This window comes from Dromaius novaehollandiae, chromosome 20 (genome assembly GCF_036370855.1).
Source record: "Dromaius novaehollandiae isolate bDroNov1 chromosome 20, bDroNov1.hap1, whole genome shotgun sequence".
Classification (NCBI taxonomy): Eukaryota; Metazoa; Chordata; class Aves; order Casuariiformes; family Dromaiidae; genus Dromaius; species Dromaius novaehollandiae.
The window spans coordinates 12,326,874-12,346,946 of NC_088117.1; the positions used below are offsets into that span (position 1 = coordinate 12,326,874).

Genomic DNA, 20,073 nt, shown 5'->3' on the forward strand with positions numbered 1-20,073 from the left:
TAACCGTCAGATCCAAGGATGACTCTGGTCATATAGCAGTTTTATCGATGCAGACCACTGAGAGGTATACTGCAATATTACTTCCCAGCTCAGCCTGTTTCACTGAATCATGCGAGCAGGTACCCTGCAGGTATATGCAGGAATACACTCACTGAAAACCCAATTCTAAGAATTATACTCTCCCGGACAAGAAACTGAGCAGCGGGAGTTTCACGTCGTGATAACGCGCTGATCCAAGCACCTCACACACTGAAGATGAACTGTACTGCCAACCTGTGGCATGCAGACTTCATGAGTCGGACATGGAGCACAACAGGCTTACAGGTCTAAAAAGTCACAACATTTTTCTTAATTAATTTCAGCTCTTCTAGTTAGCCTTTTGTTACTGAATCTGGATTGATATTTCTAGCTTTTCTCTGGCATCAGAAGGACAAAAAAATTACTTTTTCTACATTTTTCTTTTTTAAAGATAGCCAAGAAAAGAAAAAACATTAAGTGGCATGAAATTTGCGAAAAGAAGGTAAGTTATTATCAAAACAAAATCTAGAACTGGCCGCCTGCCAGTGGCAAAATAAGAATTATATGCACAAAGACTTCAACGTAGCATACTGAAAAAGAACACATTCCTAAAACTATTATAAAAAATAAGTTACTCATTAAGAACTATCCATCCATGTCTGAAGTTAATAGTTCCTTTTGTAAGTACGGTGAGTATTTTCTGTAAATTGTACTTTCACAAATCAATTGGAAAGCAATGTTTTATAAAATGAAAAGTCAGAAGAAAACGCATCTAGTAAACAGACTCCTTTGGAAAATGTCTGTGTTGTAATTATGCTTCTCAGACTGGATTTAAATTTGTTTACATCAACCTCTGCTTACAATGTTTATATTAGACCTCTGAAGATCTGTGGCTGACCTACATATGCAAACAAAACATTTGCTGCATACTTGGGGGGAGGAATTTGCATGACAGAAGATGATGAAAATATGCGTAATTGCAGATGACATTTTTCATTCCTGAACCCTGTTGTACCGAACTTTGGAACTGGCCATGCATGAAAGAGGCTTGCAAGTCTAATGGACAGATTTCCTGGCTATACTACAAAGCCAAACCTTCGAGACATTAAGCTTCTGTTTCTTCTTGAGAAACACAAATCTGGTATAATCACCTACCCAAGCAGACCCTGTACTTGCAGGGAACATACATAACACTGACTGAAGGGGACAGAAATGGTGGCAGTGGGGCAGCCTGTTCCACACGTCACTTTTGAGTTCATGTCATGCAGCAGCTTCAGAGACTCGCTGGAAGATTCTGCTCTTGAGTTTTCCCTGTTTTCTTCAAACCCCCAGTACAGCAGAGGGTAATATCACACAGTTTCAGTCAACGGTACGTCATTTATCTAACTTGCCTCCACATTTCATCACACAGCAACATTTATAGGACATGCTTGGTGCCTCCAGGCTTAGGTGGCGAAACGAGGATTTTAGTTTATCACCCAGTGATCATGAGTGATAGAGAGTTATCTGATGTGAACCAAACAAGAGGAACTGCAGGTCAAAACACTTTTCTATACTAATTCATCTATCTCCCCTTGCTTCCGGATCTTTTTTATAGCGAGGGGAGAGCATAGCTTCCTAGGACGACAAGGAAAAACATGTAGAAAACACTCCCACGTTGCAGTAGTTCTGTATGATATTTCCTGGCTGTGCAGAACTGACGTGCTATGCAATGCCAGTTAGCATCCCCCTTGCGTCTGTGCCTTAACTCTTGATCACTGACCATTTTAAGACATCAGGGAAAAATGAGAGATTTTCCTGAGTAGTAAATACTGCTTAATTTTGAATATCGGAAGTGATTATAAGGGAAGCAGAACGTGTCTCAAATTTTGGAAATCCAATGGCGACATACAATTTTTTGCCATCACTAGTAGAGCACGTTATTGCCATAATATGCTATCTTCCCCTTCCCCCACATTTCTCAGGTTTGTAGGAAGAAGAGAAAGAATCTGGTTGTTATTATTATGCATAAAACCAACTCCCAACTCTTAAATGACTACTACAAAGTTATAACTGAGATAAAATCCAAAGTCATTGAAATCAATGAAAGGTTTTATTACTTTGAATCAAGCCCCAGATGATTTAGGTGTATTCATCTTTCTTGCCTATAAAGCCATCGGTAAGTCAGTTAAATCCCTTGGATCTTAATCGATGAAATTTTACAGCAATAAATGTGGTTTCCCAATAACTCTGAATTGGGCATATTTTGCTTCATTCTGTCACTTTATTAAATGTATACAGAAAAATACTACTTTCAAGCAAATACATATCTCCTGAAGAGTGACAAGTGAATTCAGCTGTTAAATCTCAGAAGGCTGTCCACTAGCACGCTGCAAGTCGGCATGATAAGAAATGCACCAGCACAAGCAAGTATTAATCATCATCTTGATAAAAATGGCATGACAAAAACAGATCTGCTAAGACAGTAAAAATACAAAGATCTCTCAGATCTTACAAGTATGATATGGAAGCGACTTCCTGATTTCTCTGCCATTTTGGGGTGTCTGTCTAGCTGTTCTTGCTATGTCACATCTTATTTATCATTTTAAATCTTTGTAGTTCTGCAGTGCAGAAATAAGTGCTTAAAATGGTTAGCAGAAGGGAGGTAAATTCCTTGGCATCAAAATCAGGCTTTCTTTGAAAAGTGTGCAGTGTCTCTGCAACTCATTTGTCTGAGCTGTGAAGGTGGGTTTGGAAGAAACCTGACAGGTTCAGATGGGAGCAACAGCTACCTTCCACGCAAACCAGCTGAAGAAACAATTAAAGGACAGCCTGCAAATGATACTCACTACCTGATTTACACCACATACAAGGTCCCTTCAAAATATGAAACTGTGTAGGAAGAAGGATTTCAATGCAAAGTGAATGTCAATGGAAAGACAGAAATGTGCACATGTGTGAGAACAAGAGAAGGAAAGAAACCTTGGTAGCCTATGCCTGAAAAGAGAGCTGATATAAACCTGTTCTCTGAAAAAAAGACTTGAAGCTGTAAGCCAAAAAGCTGTCTTTGGTGCTTAACTCCTACTGTGTTCAGAGAAATGGAACTTTATATGTGTGCTTTGCACATCAAATGCACAACTAGCTCAGTATCTCCCTCTGATGCAAACACCCACTATGAATTTTGGCTAACTGTTCAGGTCAGGAAGGGGTTTGTTTACACCAAATCTCTGATGATATACTATAGAACCATTTAATTCCATGTATTTGCCAAATTTTAATCTCAGGAAGGAATGCTTTCTACCTGCAATGGAGTCAGAGAACTTTTTTTGCCCAACAAACAAACTAGAAAACTAACAGCTTTTTACATTTAGCAGCCTTCGAATGCAATTCTCAAACACAGATCCAAGCATTAACCTTAGAAGAGCTAAGCCCTATGAAAAGTTCAAGGAAGTCAATGAACATGGAATATTAAACACCTCAATTCAATGGTGATATAACACATTCTGGCACTACAAGCTTTATTAATTCACAATTGCCTTATTTTTCCCAGGATTCCTGTGAGGTGTTTCTTTCCCCTTACCCAAAGGATTTGCTAATCTGTGAGATACTAGAGAGCATCAGAACTAAAATAAAAAGACTATTGCTATTATTTCATCCTGTTCTTTTTATCATATTAAAAGATTTGACTATCCCAAACGAAGTCCGCATCCTCCCACATTTGCAGTAAGGCTCTTGCGGCAATGGGAAGGTAACGAGGAGGAACTCTCAGCAGCTCAGCACCATGACAGGTTCATGCATGCCCCAATTAAAATGTAATATTGCAGAATCAATGCAGAGACTCACTAGTAGTGGCTGTGCTAGGCTTTTTTCCCCTTACCAGTTGAGCTTCACTGACTTAAAGGAAGCACTAGCATATGCTGACTGGGTGGCATCTCCTCTTTGGGCTTCGGAGAGCCAGGGGATTGAATCTTACTCAATTAGTCCAAGGACATTTGAACACAAAATCTAGGTTATTCATTCAGGTTAATAGGTATTTTTTAAACCAAGATTCATACAAAATAAGAAGAGTGCCATGAAGTGTTTCAAGTGTTCAATAAACAATGGCAAAAAAACTCCAGCAAAACTAAACTGATGAATCTCCAAGTGAGATATGTATCAAGCGTAGCATATGGGACAAAAACCAATATATATATTTACATACCTGAGACAAAATCCATTTTGAGCTATGCCAAATAAATGAAAGATTAGCATAAATCTGTGAATATTTAAATGAAAAACTAATGCAACATTATAACCAGGAACAAAAAAAAGAGGTGCCTGGCTGGAAACAGAAAAACTTAGCAAAGACTGAGAAGCTGAGCACAGAACTCGCCCCGCGCTACGATGCCCACAACGCCAGAAAGGGCTGCGAATACCACAAAGGACTTGAACGTCTGGAATCACAGTGAACCAACAGCACTTCTTCGGGCTTTTTCTCCCTCTCATAAGTTTCTGGATTTTTGGCTTTTGCCCACCTCCCGCTGACTTGTGCGTGTTCAGAGATGCCAAGAAACCCGGGCTGATTACAGTCACGAGGCAGAGACAGGCAGCGGCACAGGCCTAAATTTTCACAACTAAATGGCAGGAAGCGGGAAACAACTGGCAGAACAAAAGAGTCATTTGAAAAGGTCTGAAACTGCTGCCGACGAGGGGCAGAGCGAGGAGACCAGACCCGAGGGGGAAGGCTGCCGATCCGTGGATGAGCCCTACTCACGGAGCGAGCCTTGGTCTCGCCTCAGCACGGGGAGCCCCCCGGCCTCCGGGCTCCAGAAGCGGGGACGGATCAGCACCTCCCGGATCAACCTGCAGATCTTGGATCCCGTTCAATAATAAAAGGGATTTTTAAAAAATCTCCTGTGCCACATAAAAAGCCACATAAAAGGTGGTGTCAGGTGATGTTCACGCACACAGCTGGGGAGTATTTGTACGGTAAAGGTTGTAACCGGTCACACAAGGGGCAAAGTCAACTCCTGGGAAACCCAAGTGAAATCAACTGGCGATGGGGCCGGGCGCGGGCTCCCCTCGGCGGTTGGGCCGGGGCCGGGCTCCCCTCGCTGGCCGGGCCGGGCCGGGCCGGGGCCGTCGCTGGTGGCGGCCGCCCGCCCCCGCCGCGTCACATGAGGCAACTTCGGGCCAATGGCGCCGCGGCGAGGGGCCGGGGCTGCGCTCGGCACCCGGGGAAGCTCATTCAAAACACGGCCGGGCTCGGGCGCCCGCAGCCGCCGGCCGCTGCTGCCCATGTCCCCGCCGCCGCCCGGCCCCGGGGGGCGCCGCCGCCGCGGAGGGTCTCGGCGGGGCCGGGCGCCGCCGCGGGGGAGGCGCCGCGGGGCGGCGGGCCGGGGCGCGCCCTGAGGGCGAGGGAGGGAGGGAGGGAGGCGTCTGGCCGCGATGCCGGTGAAGAACCGGTACAACCTGGTGGACGATGGCTGCGACTCGCGCGTCCCGCTGCACAACGAGGAAGCCTTCCAGCACGGCATCCACTTCCAGGCCAAGGTGAGCGGCGGCGAGGGGCGCCCGGCCCCGCCGCCCCCCGCAGCCCCCCCCTCCCCCGGCGCCGGCGGCCATGGCGGGGCCGAGCGCGGGAAGACCCCGGCCTGGCGCAGCCCCCCCGGCCTGTCACACCGCCCCCCCCGGCCTGTCACACCGCCGCAGCCCGGCCTGCCGCAGCCCCCCCGGCCTGTCAGACCCCCCCGGCCTGCCCACGCCCCCCCCTCCCCTGTCAGACCCCCAAAGCTACGGGTCCGGCCCCAGCTCCGCAAGCGACCCCCCAAAATGGGGGCTTGGGGGGGGGGGGGCGCGGACCCCGCCACCTCAGGGAGCCCCCGGCATCGCCCGCGGTTCGGGGGCTCCCGCCGGGGCCGAAGGTTTGGGGCTCCCCCTTCGCCCAGGGAGGGAGGCGGGGGGCAGCGGGGGGGCCGCGCCGGAGCAGGCCGCACCGGCCCGTGGGGTCCGTCCGCCTCGGGACAGGCCGCCGGCCTCCGAAACCCGCGCGCCTCGCCTGCGTCCAAGCGAAGGAGGCCTAACAAAAAATGCCAGTAAATGGTACAACCTGTCTCTTTAACATCAAAATCAAACAAGTTGTTTTTCCTTCCTAGCAATTTCTCAGGCGTTTAATGCTTAGGAGCCTTCCCGTGCCTTTCCTTAGAGAGCTGCTCTGGAAAGACCCCTTGGCAGGAGCGTGCATGCCACCCCTGCCAATCCGTGTGTCCTTGCTCTGTCCGACCTGTCATCCCCGTCATCCGGCAGGACACTGTCCTTTCCTCGGAGTTTTAGCAGTTACGGTATTCCCCTGGAAACCGGCAGGCTGTTAGGTACTGCTTAAAACCGCTTTAGCACTTCGTTCCAGTTGACCTGTTCGCTGCGTGAAAAACTACACAGGCAAGGTCTTAATTTAAATGCATGCAAGCCTGAGGTATCAGAAGGAAATACTGATATTGTCGGAGATTTCACGTTGACCATGAAGAATGGTCTGGCATTACAACATCACTCTTTGGAGTAAGTTGACACTCTGTAGACAGTGCAGGGAATGAGTTTATAATTTATCTGACAAGAAGAATTGCGTTTTGCTGGAGCAACTCTAGGTTTTTTCCCCCCTGTTTGCAGGTGGCCTAACAGATTAAAAATGGAATTCATGTCTGCTGCCTCCTGAGCTGTAAAGAAAGGGAATATATTCAAATAAAGCTTTAAAATATGGATTTTGTGCACTTCAATCTTCCTGCTAAAGGAGCTGTAAGATTTAAACAGTACATAGATCTATGCAGACAGTTAATCACCTATTTTAAAAATCTGGCTCTTCCTTAGGGAAGAAAAGCAATCTTTGAATTGCCTTTTTTTTTTTAAATTAACATTTGCTATGCTGCAGACTATGTTAAGGAGAAGAAAAATCCTTATTTTGACTTTCAAAAGAAGTGAAATGACTGTACCCTTAAGTGGGTGAAATGGGCTTCTTGAGATTGACAGCTTTAGGAATACAGTGCTATTCCGAGACTGGGTAACATGCTGGAAGCTGTGTGGGTCGAAGATGGAGTTTGCATTACCTTAGTAACATGCTTGCTCAGTTCTGCTCGAGTCTCTCTTCCAGCTAAGATGCTTGTTGTGGGTCCCTCAGTCTACCTGCAGCTCTCGAAATGACGAGGCTGCTCACTAGGCACCCGGGGTCTCACACCAGGCAATCTTACTGATGATGCTCAGCCTCTGATCTGTACGTACCAAACTATATTTCTTGCCCTGTAATCTTCAGGGATGAACTTTAATGCCATTAAGTTAAGAGCTCAGTGCCACAAGTTGCTTGTGGTGGGTTCTTCTGCTTGTGTGGAGCATAGTGAGCCCAGCGGGGCTCTGTGTAGGCACGTGGGTACCCACATTTGGTTGTAAAGCCAAAGCAGAGAGTTTGATTCTTTTCTTTTGTGCCTTTTCTGTCCCCAGCTCTCCTCCTGCCCCTACCTATTCATTTATCTCTCATAGTGTGGACTGTTCCCCAGTTCACCTGTGTTGTTCACAGACAAAAAGCCAGCCCAGTGCGCTGAGCTGGTCCGAGTTACCTGTGACTGCACTGACAGCCGCCTCGGAGCTGGGAGCAAGATGCTCACAAGCCGAACCGGCCACCGCTCTTCAGTGATGCTGATGTGCCCTCAGCAGTGAGGGCAAAGGGAAACCCTAGCTCCGTCTCTTCCTCCCCTGCTGCCCTCGAGCTCTTGTGGTCTGAGCGGTTTGGCTCTCCTGTGGTTTACCAAAAGGGTCTAGCTGAAGTTACAGCTCTTAAAAATGCCATTTTGCACAGACATTTACAGAAGCATCAGGAAAAGCAGATGACCTTTCAGATTGCTTGCTGTGTTTATTTCAAGGCAGATAAAAGAGCAGTAAATACTGAGCCAGGAAAATTCATCTCTGAAAAGCCCTACTAAGTAAAGTTTTCAAAATAAAACCCACTGCAAGCCACATGATCCTGCGAGTTGCAAGTATTACAGCAAAGAAATAAAAACAACAACTGTATCCGTAACAGCAATAGCTATGGAGCTGCTCCTGGGGAAGTACCTGTATGTGTATTTGAATATTTGTAAGGGTCTCCTGGCCATCTGCCCCACTCCCTCCTCCCCTTTCCAGAGGAGAGCAACCTTCAGAAAGCCCACAGCTCCAAACCACGCATTCAAAAACCAAACGTTACTCATGAACCTAATGCCCTCGTAGAGAGGCACTAAGCTTTGTAAACTGCCCTCCGTCCCCCGCTAATCTGCCTGCTGCAGCTGCACTGGGAGATGGGCTGCAGGTTTCAGTGAGGGAACTGATGGGACGGTGCTGGGAAAACACTCATGCTGCCACGCAGGACAAGGCTGTCCCAATCCAAACCCTCCCTTCAGCCGCTGGACTTGCAGGCAGGGGCACAGCAGAGGCTGCCGTGCCACGCTGGCCAGGGCACTCCCCGCCTTGCACCGCTCACAGAGACAGATGGCATTTTTTGTGCCCTCGCCTCACCAACACGTCTAGACATGCAAAGTCTTTCCTCAGCCCCCTTGTGATCCACACCGCTTTCTGTTCACACGCGCTATTGCTGTTGATGGAGACTGCATGTTTCCGTGTTGCTAAGGCCAGGCTGGCAGCTCTGTGCCCCCCAGCTTGGCAGCTCTGTGTCCCCCAGCTTGGCCGCTGCGTGGGCAGCGCTCCTGTTCGGCGGGTCTGCACCTCGCGTGCTGCCCCAGGAACCCGCGGTGCTGCAGCGGAGTCCTCCTGGCACAGGGGCCTTCTACCAACATGTGCATAACCTTAGTTGTCTGCTTTGGCGTATAAGCCTTATACCTGAGCATAAGGGAGAAGTACAGTCGCCGCAGGGGAACAGCACACAGGAGGGAAAAATGCCAGCAGCATGAAGCTGTCTGCCTACGGGTCTTCCCTGACAAGCCTGTGTAGCATCAGTGGCGTATTGACACTACATGCAAGAGAACAGGCAACCGACTTGCAGAAAGCTGTGGGTGTTGCAAACTGGTTGAGGTGGCTGGGAACCCGGCAGCTGCCATCTGCCACGAGTTTCAGCTCCTGAATAAGAGGAGCTGCTACATTTGCTAGAAAGACTGATGTTTACCCTTATATGCAGATACAGCTATCAGGTTGGTGCAAGCTCAGCTGGGCACCTTGTTCAGGACTGCAGCTCCCATGAGGGTAGCTAAAAACAGCTGATGGAAGATTTGGGTATGTTTACTGAGAGTCTGCAGACAGTTCAGCTGGGCTGACCAAGCAGAGAAAAAAAATATATATCTGGTGGGAAGAATGGTCCAGACTGAAAAGTTAGGCCAGGAACATGAAGAGCTTGAACCTTTTCCAGTAAAGCTAGTTGTTGCACATCCTGGCACCTGTCCCACTCCTCACGCACCTTTAGCTTTGAGTCAGGTGTAGTGGAGGAATGACAAAGGAGGGACAGTCCCATTTGCAGGCCTACAGGACCGTGATTTGGTTAGTAACTGACATTGCCCTGCAAAGCACCAGTACTGCCAAGTCCTGCAAGAAGCGGTGAACTAGAACGTTTCCACAGAAAATGCAACGAATGTAACAGCTAATTGTCCAGCAACTCTAAAGGCACATCCAGAGTCTGAATGAGGTCACAGGCTCACACCTAAAGTTAGAAGTCCATTAATAGCTCCCTCACTTTGATATATTATCCACAACAGATATTCCTATCATGCCCTGTGTCAGGAGAGTTTAACCAAGCAGAGAGATGCTGTTTGTTTCAAAGAAGCCTGCACCATTAATTTGTGCGTTACTTTACAGACTATCTCGCTGTTCTGTCTTTCAGTATATTGGTAGCTTGGACGTACCGAGGCCCAACAGCCGCGTGGAGATTGTGGCAGCCATGAGGAGGATTCGGGTAAGTTCAAAAGAGCTGAATCCCATGTGGAATAGAAGATTACATTCACTAGAGCGATCTGGTTGCATTGTGGTGTTTTGGCTTTTCCCCTCACCCTTCCTATGTGGGAGCTCAAATCTCAGCAGTCAGGATCGTAATGTGCTTTTCTAGAAATTCCCGAGGCATGTAAGGATCGACTTCTCCCTTGTTCTTTGCAAAAGGCTCAGTTAGCAAAGCTTGAATATAGAGCCTAGCTGCTGCCAAGCAGGTATGGGCATTCTTGAACCTCAAGAGCTTTATTTAGCCTGTTTTTCTGTGAAAGATGAGACATGCACAATCTGCCCCACAAAAAGCTCTTCAATTCATTGACTGGTTCCAAATATATCCCATTATTATATGTATTGAAATATCACTGGCCTAGCAGATATGATGGATGTAAATCCCATTGGATTAGACTTTGTGGATTCTGCTGCTCATGGAACAATCTGCTTGCTTTTACCCTGTTCTCCATGCAGTCTTACAGTTCCCGTTTCTCACTAGCCAGTCTACACTCTTCTTCCTTTAGCCCTTTATTCTTCAAACCGTCTGTGAATGGTCACCAGATTTAGCTGTGATTAGCAGTGTAGCTAGCTTAAATCTGCTTTCTGTATAACCAGTTCAAGTATATCTACCCCAAAAGGCAGTGCTGCTGTTGTGCCTGGCTGAAGTTTTGCAGGGGTCTTAATTCTGAGGTTGTTCATATGTCTCACATCAGCTGAAGCAGGTTTGAGAATCTTCTGTTTAAAGCTTTGAAGGGATTATCCTATTCACCCCCCCGTCATGTTTAAGCATCTAATTTTCATTTAGAATAGTGCTTTTTAAACTTTGTCTGTAACCAGCTGGGGAGCTGATGTATTCATCTCCAGCCAAGCACAGAAATGAGATTCCCCTGCTTTTGCTCGCTCATACTATTAGCACAGCTCTTGTTCAGAGCACAGTGGAGTAGCAATCTGAATTGTCTGATTATTTATGGAACAGGTGAACGTCCACAGGCAGCAAAGGCAATAGGTGAAGACTACTAGGGCAATTTAGATGCTGATGTAACTATTGGTAAATTTTGAGCTGAATCAAATTTTTGGCATCAGACTTGTCGTTGCATAGCAAGAGTGGCTTCTGATCCTTGAGTAAGTAACACTTATGTAAGGAAAAAACAGAGTGTTTTAATACCAGTTTCTAGAAAATGTGATATTCTGCTTTCACACCTGCTATTGCCGTGATGACATCGTATCTATCTTGGAGTCTTGACAGTGCAATAACATGCTTGGGTGCTATGCGAAGCATATAACAAACCACTCTGCCTTCATGGATGCCCATCAGTTAATCTTATCACACAATATTTTGAACTAGGCATCCTGTATTCTATACTGGGTTTTTAATCTTGGAAGCCCTTTCTAAAAAGGGAGGGCTTCCTTTTCCATGTGTGTATTGTACAGCAGGATCTTATTCAGGCACTTCCTGGCTGCTGAGCGGAAGATGCTCCTCTATTGAAGATAGTTAATTGGCACTGATCCTTAATTAGAGCATAAAGAATGAACTGGGAGATCTGTGAAGAGAATTCTAGTGCACAGAGTACCCAATCTAGGAATGGAGGGAAGATGGGGGTTATTTATGTAGCGTTCATTTGCATGCAGAGGCCTTGTCTATGTTAGCGTTCTTTCCCATGGACTCTCGGCAGCGCCAGTTGTAACTGGAAGGCAATACTGGAAGAAGCCATTGGCAGAAGCTTGTATTCTGCTACCGTCTTATTGTGAGTGGTAGCGCCTGTTTGCACTGCAAAAGTGAGAAGGGTTCTGCAAGCCCTGCCAAGCGCTGGCAAGGGCACGTTTTGCAAGAGCTTTCATCCTTTGTGCACTCCAGTGTTCAACTGGGATTCTCTACTGGAGCGGAAGAGACGAGCTGCACAGTACAAGCCCTAGCGCGACATCTCCTACGCTACCCCGTACGCCCCGTGACACGGGAGGCAGCCTCCGCCAGCAGCGGAGCGGGCCGTGACGGGAGTCAGCGGAGTCCGAGGGCAGCCCACTGGCACAGGCAGGTTGTTGCTCATTGCCGCTGCCACTCCAAAGGGGGACCAGGGAGGAAGACGAGGAGTCACGGCTCCAGTCTTCAGGCAGTCCAACCCCGTTATTTTTCCAGGCTTTGACAGAGCTGGTTACTCTAGTTACTTGTTACTAAATTAATACAGACTCTGAAACTGCCTGCCTACTCCTACCTCTGATTCTAGTCTGCACTCAGTGATGAAAAGCACTCACTGTAGGGCAAAATCTTGAGCTACCTAGCACTGAAGGTTGGCCTCAGAGCATAAGCAGAGAGTGAAGACGGTAAGGAAAGCAGCAGCTTCCTATCCAGTTGCTAAGTCTGCTCCTTGGCACCTTCCTGCCATCGTGTTTTGTACTGGGCTCTTTTGCTGGTCAGCTATGAATTATACCAGGGAAGCTAGGAGGAATTCAGTGGTGTTCTCCACTCAGCAGCAGAGCAGTCTGCTTGCAGACCTCAGGACACGCAGTGTGCACAGGTATGGGACGTTACTCCCACAGAGCGCCTCAAATGACAGGTTTAACATTAGCCTGCTGAAACCATGACCTGTTCTCTTGCAGTAGGGATTTAAGATGCACTCTCATAGTAAAGCTTAAATCTGTATTTCTTACTGAATGGATGCTTCTGGAATTACTAGCAATACTCCATTAGTCACAGATTTGATTCCCATTTCATAACAGGCTGGAAAACCTTGTCTCATCATGTTTGTGCTTCCACTTGAGGGAATGCAAATGCAATAGGTAGAACAGGAAAGTTGCTGTTCTTGATTTCCCATTATGCAGAGCTAGACAACTGTAAGTTTGCTAATCCTCCCAGTGGATTATTAGCTGTGTATAAGCTGCCATGTTATTATATGATCCTCAGAGTTCAAGCTAATCCCTCTACCTCCTCTTGTCCTGTCAGGGGAGGTGATGAAATTAGTTTGCTACTTGAATAAGTACTGAACCACTGTGCTCTGACAGGCATATCAAGTTCCAGCTGCTGTTTCTGAGAGTGGAATTCGCTGTGCAGCTACAAGCACCCAGTGCGGGAAGGCGTTCCTCCGCCTCAAAGGCGGTGGGAAGCCTCTTCCGGAGAAGCGGCATGCAGGAGCTGCAGTCTCCTGCTGCTGCCGGAGGCCATCCAGGCCTGGGTGTGTGGCAGTACTCCTTCACTCCTGCATTCAGAGTCAGTTTTCTGACAGAGCTGGCTTTTTTCCTCTCAAGTGGATTCATCTGCAGATATTTGAGCCTTCCCAGAGCTCTAGGGAGCTCATGTACAATACAAGATTTTTCTTTCTGCACAAGTCAAGTGGCAGCTAACGTGAAGAATGCAAGAGCCCTCAAGGGCTCAAATAACTCTATGATGCAATAGGATCACCCTAAATTTAGGTTTTCCCTAAATACACTACTCTTGACTGTCTGTTAGAGAACAATGAGATAACCAAGTTCTCTCCCTAGTCAGGTGAAGGCTCTCACTGGAGAGGCAATGGAGAGATGCTAAGAGGGGAGATGATGTGGAGCCCAGGCAACACTGAGACTACAACAGTAACAGGAAAGCTTTGCTAAGGATGCTTACAGGTACAGGCCTAGGGAAGAGTTTACTAAAACCACAGGCATTTTCTTAAAGAGCCTGAGGTTGCTTGGAAAACCTTGGCCTGGGAGAGCAGGGAATGGATGGCTTCATGCAGAGCATTAACATAGCAACATCGTATGCATCCTTTCCCCAGCTTCCAGAGACTTAACACCGACAGAGGAGAAACAGTCAGCTAATTCCCTTCCTAGGGCAGCACTAACCTCGATGGAGCACTTCACAGCCAGTCAAGCAGCCGTGGTGAAATGTTGCTATTTTGAGGGCTGAGTTGTCCAAGGGCGCTGTTGGAGTGGTGTCAGAGCCTGTCATGCCCACAGATATGGCCTCTTGCCAACAACTCAGTAAGTCACTCCATTTAATTACCTTTAAGGCAGAGAGTTGGTTTACCTGCGATTTACACTCATGATTATGCAAAGCCTAGAAGTTTCAGGCTCGTTTGGAAGGTCCGATTAGTGACTGAGCAGATTAATGCTCAAAAAGCAGCCAGATGTTGGATGGTTTATTTGGTTTAATCACTTCACAAGGGAAGAGCCTGCTGGTGCTGTGCCCATCCAAGCACCAGGATGAACAAACAGGAGACAGGCATGCAGACTAACGCATTTCTTCTGTTACCTTCATATTTCTTAGCTCTAATTTAGTTGAGAAATCTTTTTTCCAAAGGACAGTGTGCCAAAGAAGCAGAAACCATTTATAAAACTTGCATCACAACATTTGAGAAATGCCTGAGTTGTCGGACAGGACAGGAACTGGGTTCTTACTCAAGCCTCCCCCGGTCCTGCTAGTTCTTGCTGCATTCATGTCCTTAAGCAGCGCCTCAAAAGTTTTCCAATCTCTCAGTGCAGTATTCTAGTGAGGAAGAACTGCAATCTTACCACGCAGAAAGATCATGTTGACTGCCAACTATCAGCTGGTAGTGCTGAAGCATGACAAGACATCAGTTTACATTGGGATAAGTAAAAGTTACAGTCCTACAGTACTACCCCCTAAGCAGAGGTGGCAGGGACAGGCGCACACAGCCTGTCTCTTCTGCACCACAGCAGCATCCAGTCTGACAGCTGGGCTGGCTTTGTATGTCAGCTTTTACTTAAAGTGATGCAGGGCTGGAAATTGCAATGGTTCAGGAGCAAATACAGGTGCCATTTATCTGCTCTTGCTGCAGAAGGAGAGGAACCAGATGGAGAGCTGGGGGAGGGCAGGGCCATCTCAGTTTAATTTGTCACTATGTGGGAGGACTCCAGAGGTAGACATGTTTAATACACTTGTTCGTGGGATTCTTCTAGAACACACTCCCTTTGGTTTTCCTAGGCAGACACCCTTCTTACTACAGATGAGAAGTTTGCCAAGCTTGCTGCTGCATAGATTCCCCTGACATATTCTGCCTATAAGCCCTTCCTGAGTTGTTATGCTTGGAGCTAAGTTTTCTTGACAGCTTCATGTTAGTCTGAGCTGGAGTTGCGATCAGTACTAAAACAAGATAGAAGCTGCACTCCCAGCTGCTGGATTCTTGGTTAGTCTTTGCAGCCTCTCCCGCTCAGTGAAGCTGTTGGCTCAGCTGCAGCTGAAGCACAGGCTCAAGCGTGGAAGCTCCCCTGTGCGAAGCGATGGAGCGCTTGCCCTGGGGTAGACCTGTGTAGCTGCATGCCAGGATGTGTTGTTGTTGGATGGGAGCTTGTTCTGCTACAGTTCCTGGAGGGCTTTTTCTTTCAGCCTCTTTAGGAGAGCATCCAGGTGCTCAGCTAATGACAGCCCTGGGCCATGAAGGAAAACAATGCTAATGTCTTAAAATATTTCAGCAGTCTTCAAACTGCTGGTGTGGACCTTGCCTAATTCTCAGATTACCATATACCTTCCCTTCATTTGCAGGAAAGGGCAAGAAAAATAGATTACTGTTATTACATGATTAGAGTTTAAAGCACAAGCTATCTTATGAGTCTACTCCAAGTGGCTCGCACACTATGACCGGTCAAGAACACAGCCGATAGGATGGCAGAGGTGGGGGGAAACATGTTCCCTGTGTAGGATGGTAGCAACATCACATGTACTAGATGCTGTGTAAGCAGGAGAGCTGGGCCATGTCCCTTTACTCAAGGCCTTTAAATAAATATTCTCATCCCATACTCAAAGACATTCACTGGACCACGTGAGGAGCAGTACTGTCGAAGATGGTCCTACGCTGGGGTCATGGGTCCATTAAATATTTAAATCTGCAAGCATGTAGGCAGAGAGCAGACTGTAGGGAAAGACAGGAGTACCTCAGATAGACAGGTTTCACCAAGCCTGTGCATTTCTCTTCCTCCTTCTTCCTCTACCACCAGAAAGACAATGTATTCTCCCCCAGCATATGCTCCAAGAGACTAGATTTTTTCTAGGATGCCTTCCCTGCCTCTTTAGAGGACCGTGCAAGGATTGCTTGCACTAATACACATGAGATTGAGCCTATGGCCTCCAGGGGAGAGGAGTGGCTGTGTGTGTCCAAACCCAGCATACGTGAGCGTGTACACACTTGCCTGGTACCTTCTGCAGAAGGTCTAGTGTCACTGCTGCCTGTTCTCCAGCCCAGAGCCTAGAAAAGGCTCATGCAGCTTCACGCTGTCTGATGATGAGGCTATAGATAACCTTCCTTAACAGGGGCTGCAAGTCTGCACCCCCTGCAGACTCTCACCCCCCAAAAAAAATTCTAATGAGGGAACTGGTGCTAGTGACTTCACCTGGAAGGAGATTTACAGGAGTTGATGGATACCCTCCCGTCCTCTGCCTACACACTGGATCTTTCTGTACTTCTCTCTCCCTGTCCAGCAGGCTCTACACCTTTGCCTGTGGCCTTGTCTGTTCTCTATTTAGGGCGAATACTGGTCAACAAAGCAAAGCTGCAGGCTTAGAGAAAGACAGTCGCTCAGACAAGCAGGCTAGGAAAGCTGGGACTGGCACAAGGGCATCCAGAGCAGAGGGGTGACCAGGCTCAGGGGCTTCCTTGCCACATGGCCCTTGTCTTCTGCAGGCACCTGGTGCCCAGAGCAGGGCTCGGTCCTATTCCCCGACCACCTGCAGCAGCAACAGGGCAGTCACAGACAGACAGGGTCCCCTCAGATATACGTGACAGGGAATTGAGGCAGTTTAAGGTTTCGATCACACAACATTAGGCTAATTGCTTTTACCTTTCCATGCCCTGGCAAAATACAGCAAGTGTTTTCAGGATGATAATTAAGTGTTAATTGCAGCTAAGTTTAGCCCTAATGCCTCATTAGTTTGTTTTCCTCTACTTGTTGCAGCTATAGCAGTCTCCTCCATGGGGATCAGGCTGGGCTTCCTGCGAACGCAGGGATCCTGCAGCTTGCCAAAAGGGCTTAGACAGTCCCATGCGAGGCCACGTAGGGAAGCCTTTTACCTCTCACACCCAAGGGGATACGATCCTGGCATGGAGGCAGAAGACCTTAGGCCTAAATAGTCTCACTACCATTTAGACACCAGCTCTGCAGGAGACTCTGCTATGCCCAGACACACACACTAGCCTGGTTTCACATCACAGGGGATTTTGCTTCCCTTCCTCTTACTCCATCACTGAACCATCACCAGTGCAGCCCCCTTAGCATGTTCTTTGCTTTCTCCCTTGTCAGAGGATTAGCTACTGGGTTTAGCAAGTTTAGCTGATACTGAAGCTTCTGGTTTTCAGTGCCCTGCTCTACTAAAAAAAGAAAAAATTTTACTATTCCAAACTGCAAATGCCACCAAAGTTTGGTTCCCACAGCCTCTTCCCTGGTCTCAGAGGAGGTGACAGACCTGACAGACAAGCTCTTGGGGAAGGGGGTTACGTTAGCAGACAATAACCACATTGTAGGCCTTACCTTTCTGCAGCAAGGCATTGCTCACCTCCCGTAGGCGAGCTCTCCAGCAGAAGGCTTAGCAGGGTCCTCTTCTACCTGCAAGACAAGTGGCCTCAGCTGAGATACTGGCTTGCCCCCTTCCCTACACCAACACCTCAGTGATGAGCTTTGCACCAGTGCCTTTTATAGCCTCTTTGCTTTCCCAGGATGCCCTGCAGCAGCCCTGAATAGCCAAACCTTTTGGTGGGACTACACCTCCCAGAAGGCCCTGGCCGTAAAGGGGCTAAGCAGGGGGCAAGCTGGGGCTGGGGAGGCGCAGGGGAAGCAGGAGCATTCTGGTGGGGGGGCCGGAACAGCTCTTTAGGCAGTCTGTAGCTGTGTCCTCCAGTCCATGGCCACCTCGGCAGGTTCAGACATGTCTCATACCTATGCCACTCTACTGGCCTTTTAGCAAATGTAGTTTTCCTAAACTGAAGAAATGGCTTTAAAAATATGGAAGCTGTTTTTATGGAAGAATGGAGTCTGCTGTGTCTCAAACTAATGCAGGCTTGTTTTATCCAATTTCTGCTCTCCATACTACCATAATGCAAAGGGAAGAAGCTCTTAATGAAACTTTTTGCAGTGGTATCATGCACGGTGTTTCTAAGCAGGATTGTGTGGTTGTGATGGAGAACTGACTATGCTCTGCTTGTTCATCTTGAGTGGGAGGAGAAGAATAAACACTTTTCAGACAGCACTGAGAACCTCGCCTTCTGCTCCATGTTTCGCAGTGCAATAAAGCCGCCTCTCCTAGAATCTCCTACAGATTTCTAGCCTGCTCATCTGCAGCCCAAAATCATCTTTGGACTTCTTGCCACAGAATAATAATTACGGTTTTCTTTTGCCACTTAACTTCTGAGTTGAAATGAGTGGAGACTGGTTTAGCTATGAATACGTGCCACCGTAACAGGAGACAGCTTAGAGCTTCTCCTGTAGCCACATGCTATGACCCAGTTTTTCAAAAGTGAACGGTGATTATAGATGCTTCAGTTCTTCTATCATGTTCAGAGAGTGTGCTGTGTATGATTGATAACAGATGGATGGAGGGATCAGTCAGTGAAATGTGTCATCTCTAAGCAACGGTGACCTTTTAATGCTTTCCTTGGAGTACTGAAAACTGGGTGGCTTCTCCATTGAGGGGGTGGAACTAGTGAGACATATTGATATTGTTTTGCATAAGAGTTATGATGGATTGGAGTTTAGTCAAAGGCTAATGAAAGCAGCATTTAAGCAGATAAAAGCTAAATTAAAATGTTAGTACTAAATAGAACAAGGCAAAGCTCTTTGTCTAATGATAAATCTTGGCAATGAGGCAGGTACCTTTTTATCATAAAATAAAGTGGCGTTAACAGTATTATCCTTATATTACCGAAGCATTTGAATTCACTGGCTAAAATATCAGCATATGAAATCTATGCAAAGCTTTTATCTAGTTTCAAATAAAGTAACTTTTTCAACAATTATGTTACTAGTTGTAGAGTCCTAAAGAGATGAAACATAATGGATGTTGAATTACATTATTGTATAGAACGATCAGCCGTGACTCAAAGCTTCTGCTTCCTTGGTGTCTGAGAAAGTGTAATTGAGATGACAGCCAGGGTGGTAGTGAGCACACTAGATTAATTTGTTAATGCGAAGGTGCCTTAATCTGAGCAGCAACTGCATGGGGAAGTGCAGATAAACTGGGGCTGGCCATGGGGTGAAGGGCCTGTGCTGCAGCTGGACGAGCAGAGCTCCCTCCCTGATTTCCTCCAAGGACATACTGAATCCAGAGCGGTTTGACATGTTTCAGGGGCAGGAACAAAACAGAACAGTCCATGAAAAAATGCAAGCTTAAACCTGCCCCAAGGGTGAAGCTCTCTAAACGCAGGGAAAATCAGCTTGTAGCTGTAGTGCTAACCGAGTGCTTTCACCTCAGCCTTTCTGGTTCTTAGGTTAGGAGTGTCCACCCTCGGCATGGGAGAAAGGTACCCGGCACCGCAATGATGGGCACCTTTATAGATGCTGTCTTGATTCCTGTCGAGCACAAGAGCGCTTTACACTTTATGGATCGCTGTTCTGAGGAAAGGAGGCCCTGAGGGACTGTGACCACAAAGCAAAATTTAGCCTAGCAAAATCAGATTTGCTAACAAGAGCTTGGTTCTGTGCTTTCTTTCTTCATTTTGCTTTTGCTGTGTACTAAATGAGGCCTGAAGGCAAACAGAATCCATGCTGCTTAGCATAATACTCTGACAAGCTACTTCATGTTTTGACCAAATAACTCTCTGATAAATCGACAGAATAAAAGTCTTGAATGGATCCCTGGAGGGAGGGATACCTTGATGAGGGAGCAGAGGTTTTTAAAAGGCATCACAGAGTAGTTTTCTTCCTTTTCTGTCTCAGTGATTAGACATCTTCTGAATGGCCTTTCCCTGGACCAGATGGGTTATTTGGACTAATTGGCAACTGCCTGACTGTAGTGAGGACACCTGAGTCACTTCCCCCTTCCTCCATCCTTCTGTCACTCTGCTGCTGCTGGTGACTGAATACCAGCACTGGCTGGGTGCTGATGGAGAGGAGGATGCAGCCTCCTGCGTTGCAGAGGGCATCGCAGTCCAGGGCCCTGAATCGCTGTGCTATCTGCAAACCCAAGTCTAACACGCACCAAGGGATCCCAGACTATCTGATCTCCAGAGTTTTCTCTCCAAAAATAAG

General features: G+C 47.3%; 1 protein-coding gene across 1 annotated transcript in view; it reads left to right on the forward strand.

The window, feature by feature from the left end:
* Window positions 1-5,184: 5,184 nt before the first annotated feature.
* Window positions 5,185-20,073, forward strand: part of LOC112979878 (carboxyl-terminal PDZ ligand of neuronal nitric oxide synthase protein-like) — a 35,515-nt gene continuing 20,626 nt past the window's right edge. Inside the window, exons 1-2 of the mRNA XM_064523917.1 lie at window positions 5,185-5,529; window positions 9,821-9,892. Coding sequence (XP_064379987.1) covers window positions 5,425-5,529; window positions 9,821-9,892 — 177 coding nt within the window. The 5' untranslated portion in view covers window positions 5,185-5,424. The remainder of the gene's footprint in view (window positions 5,530-9,820; window positions 9,893-20,073) is intronic.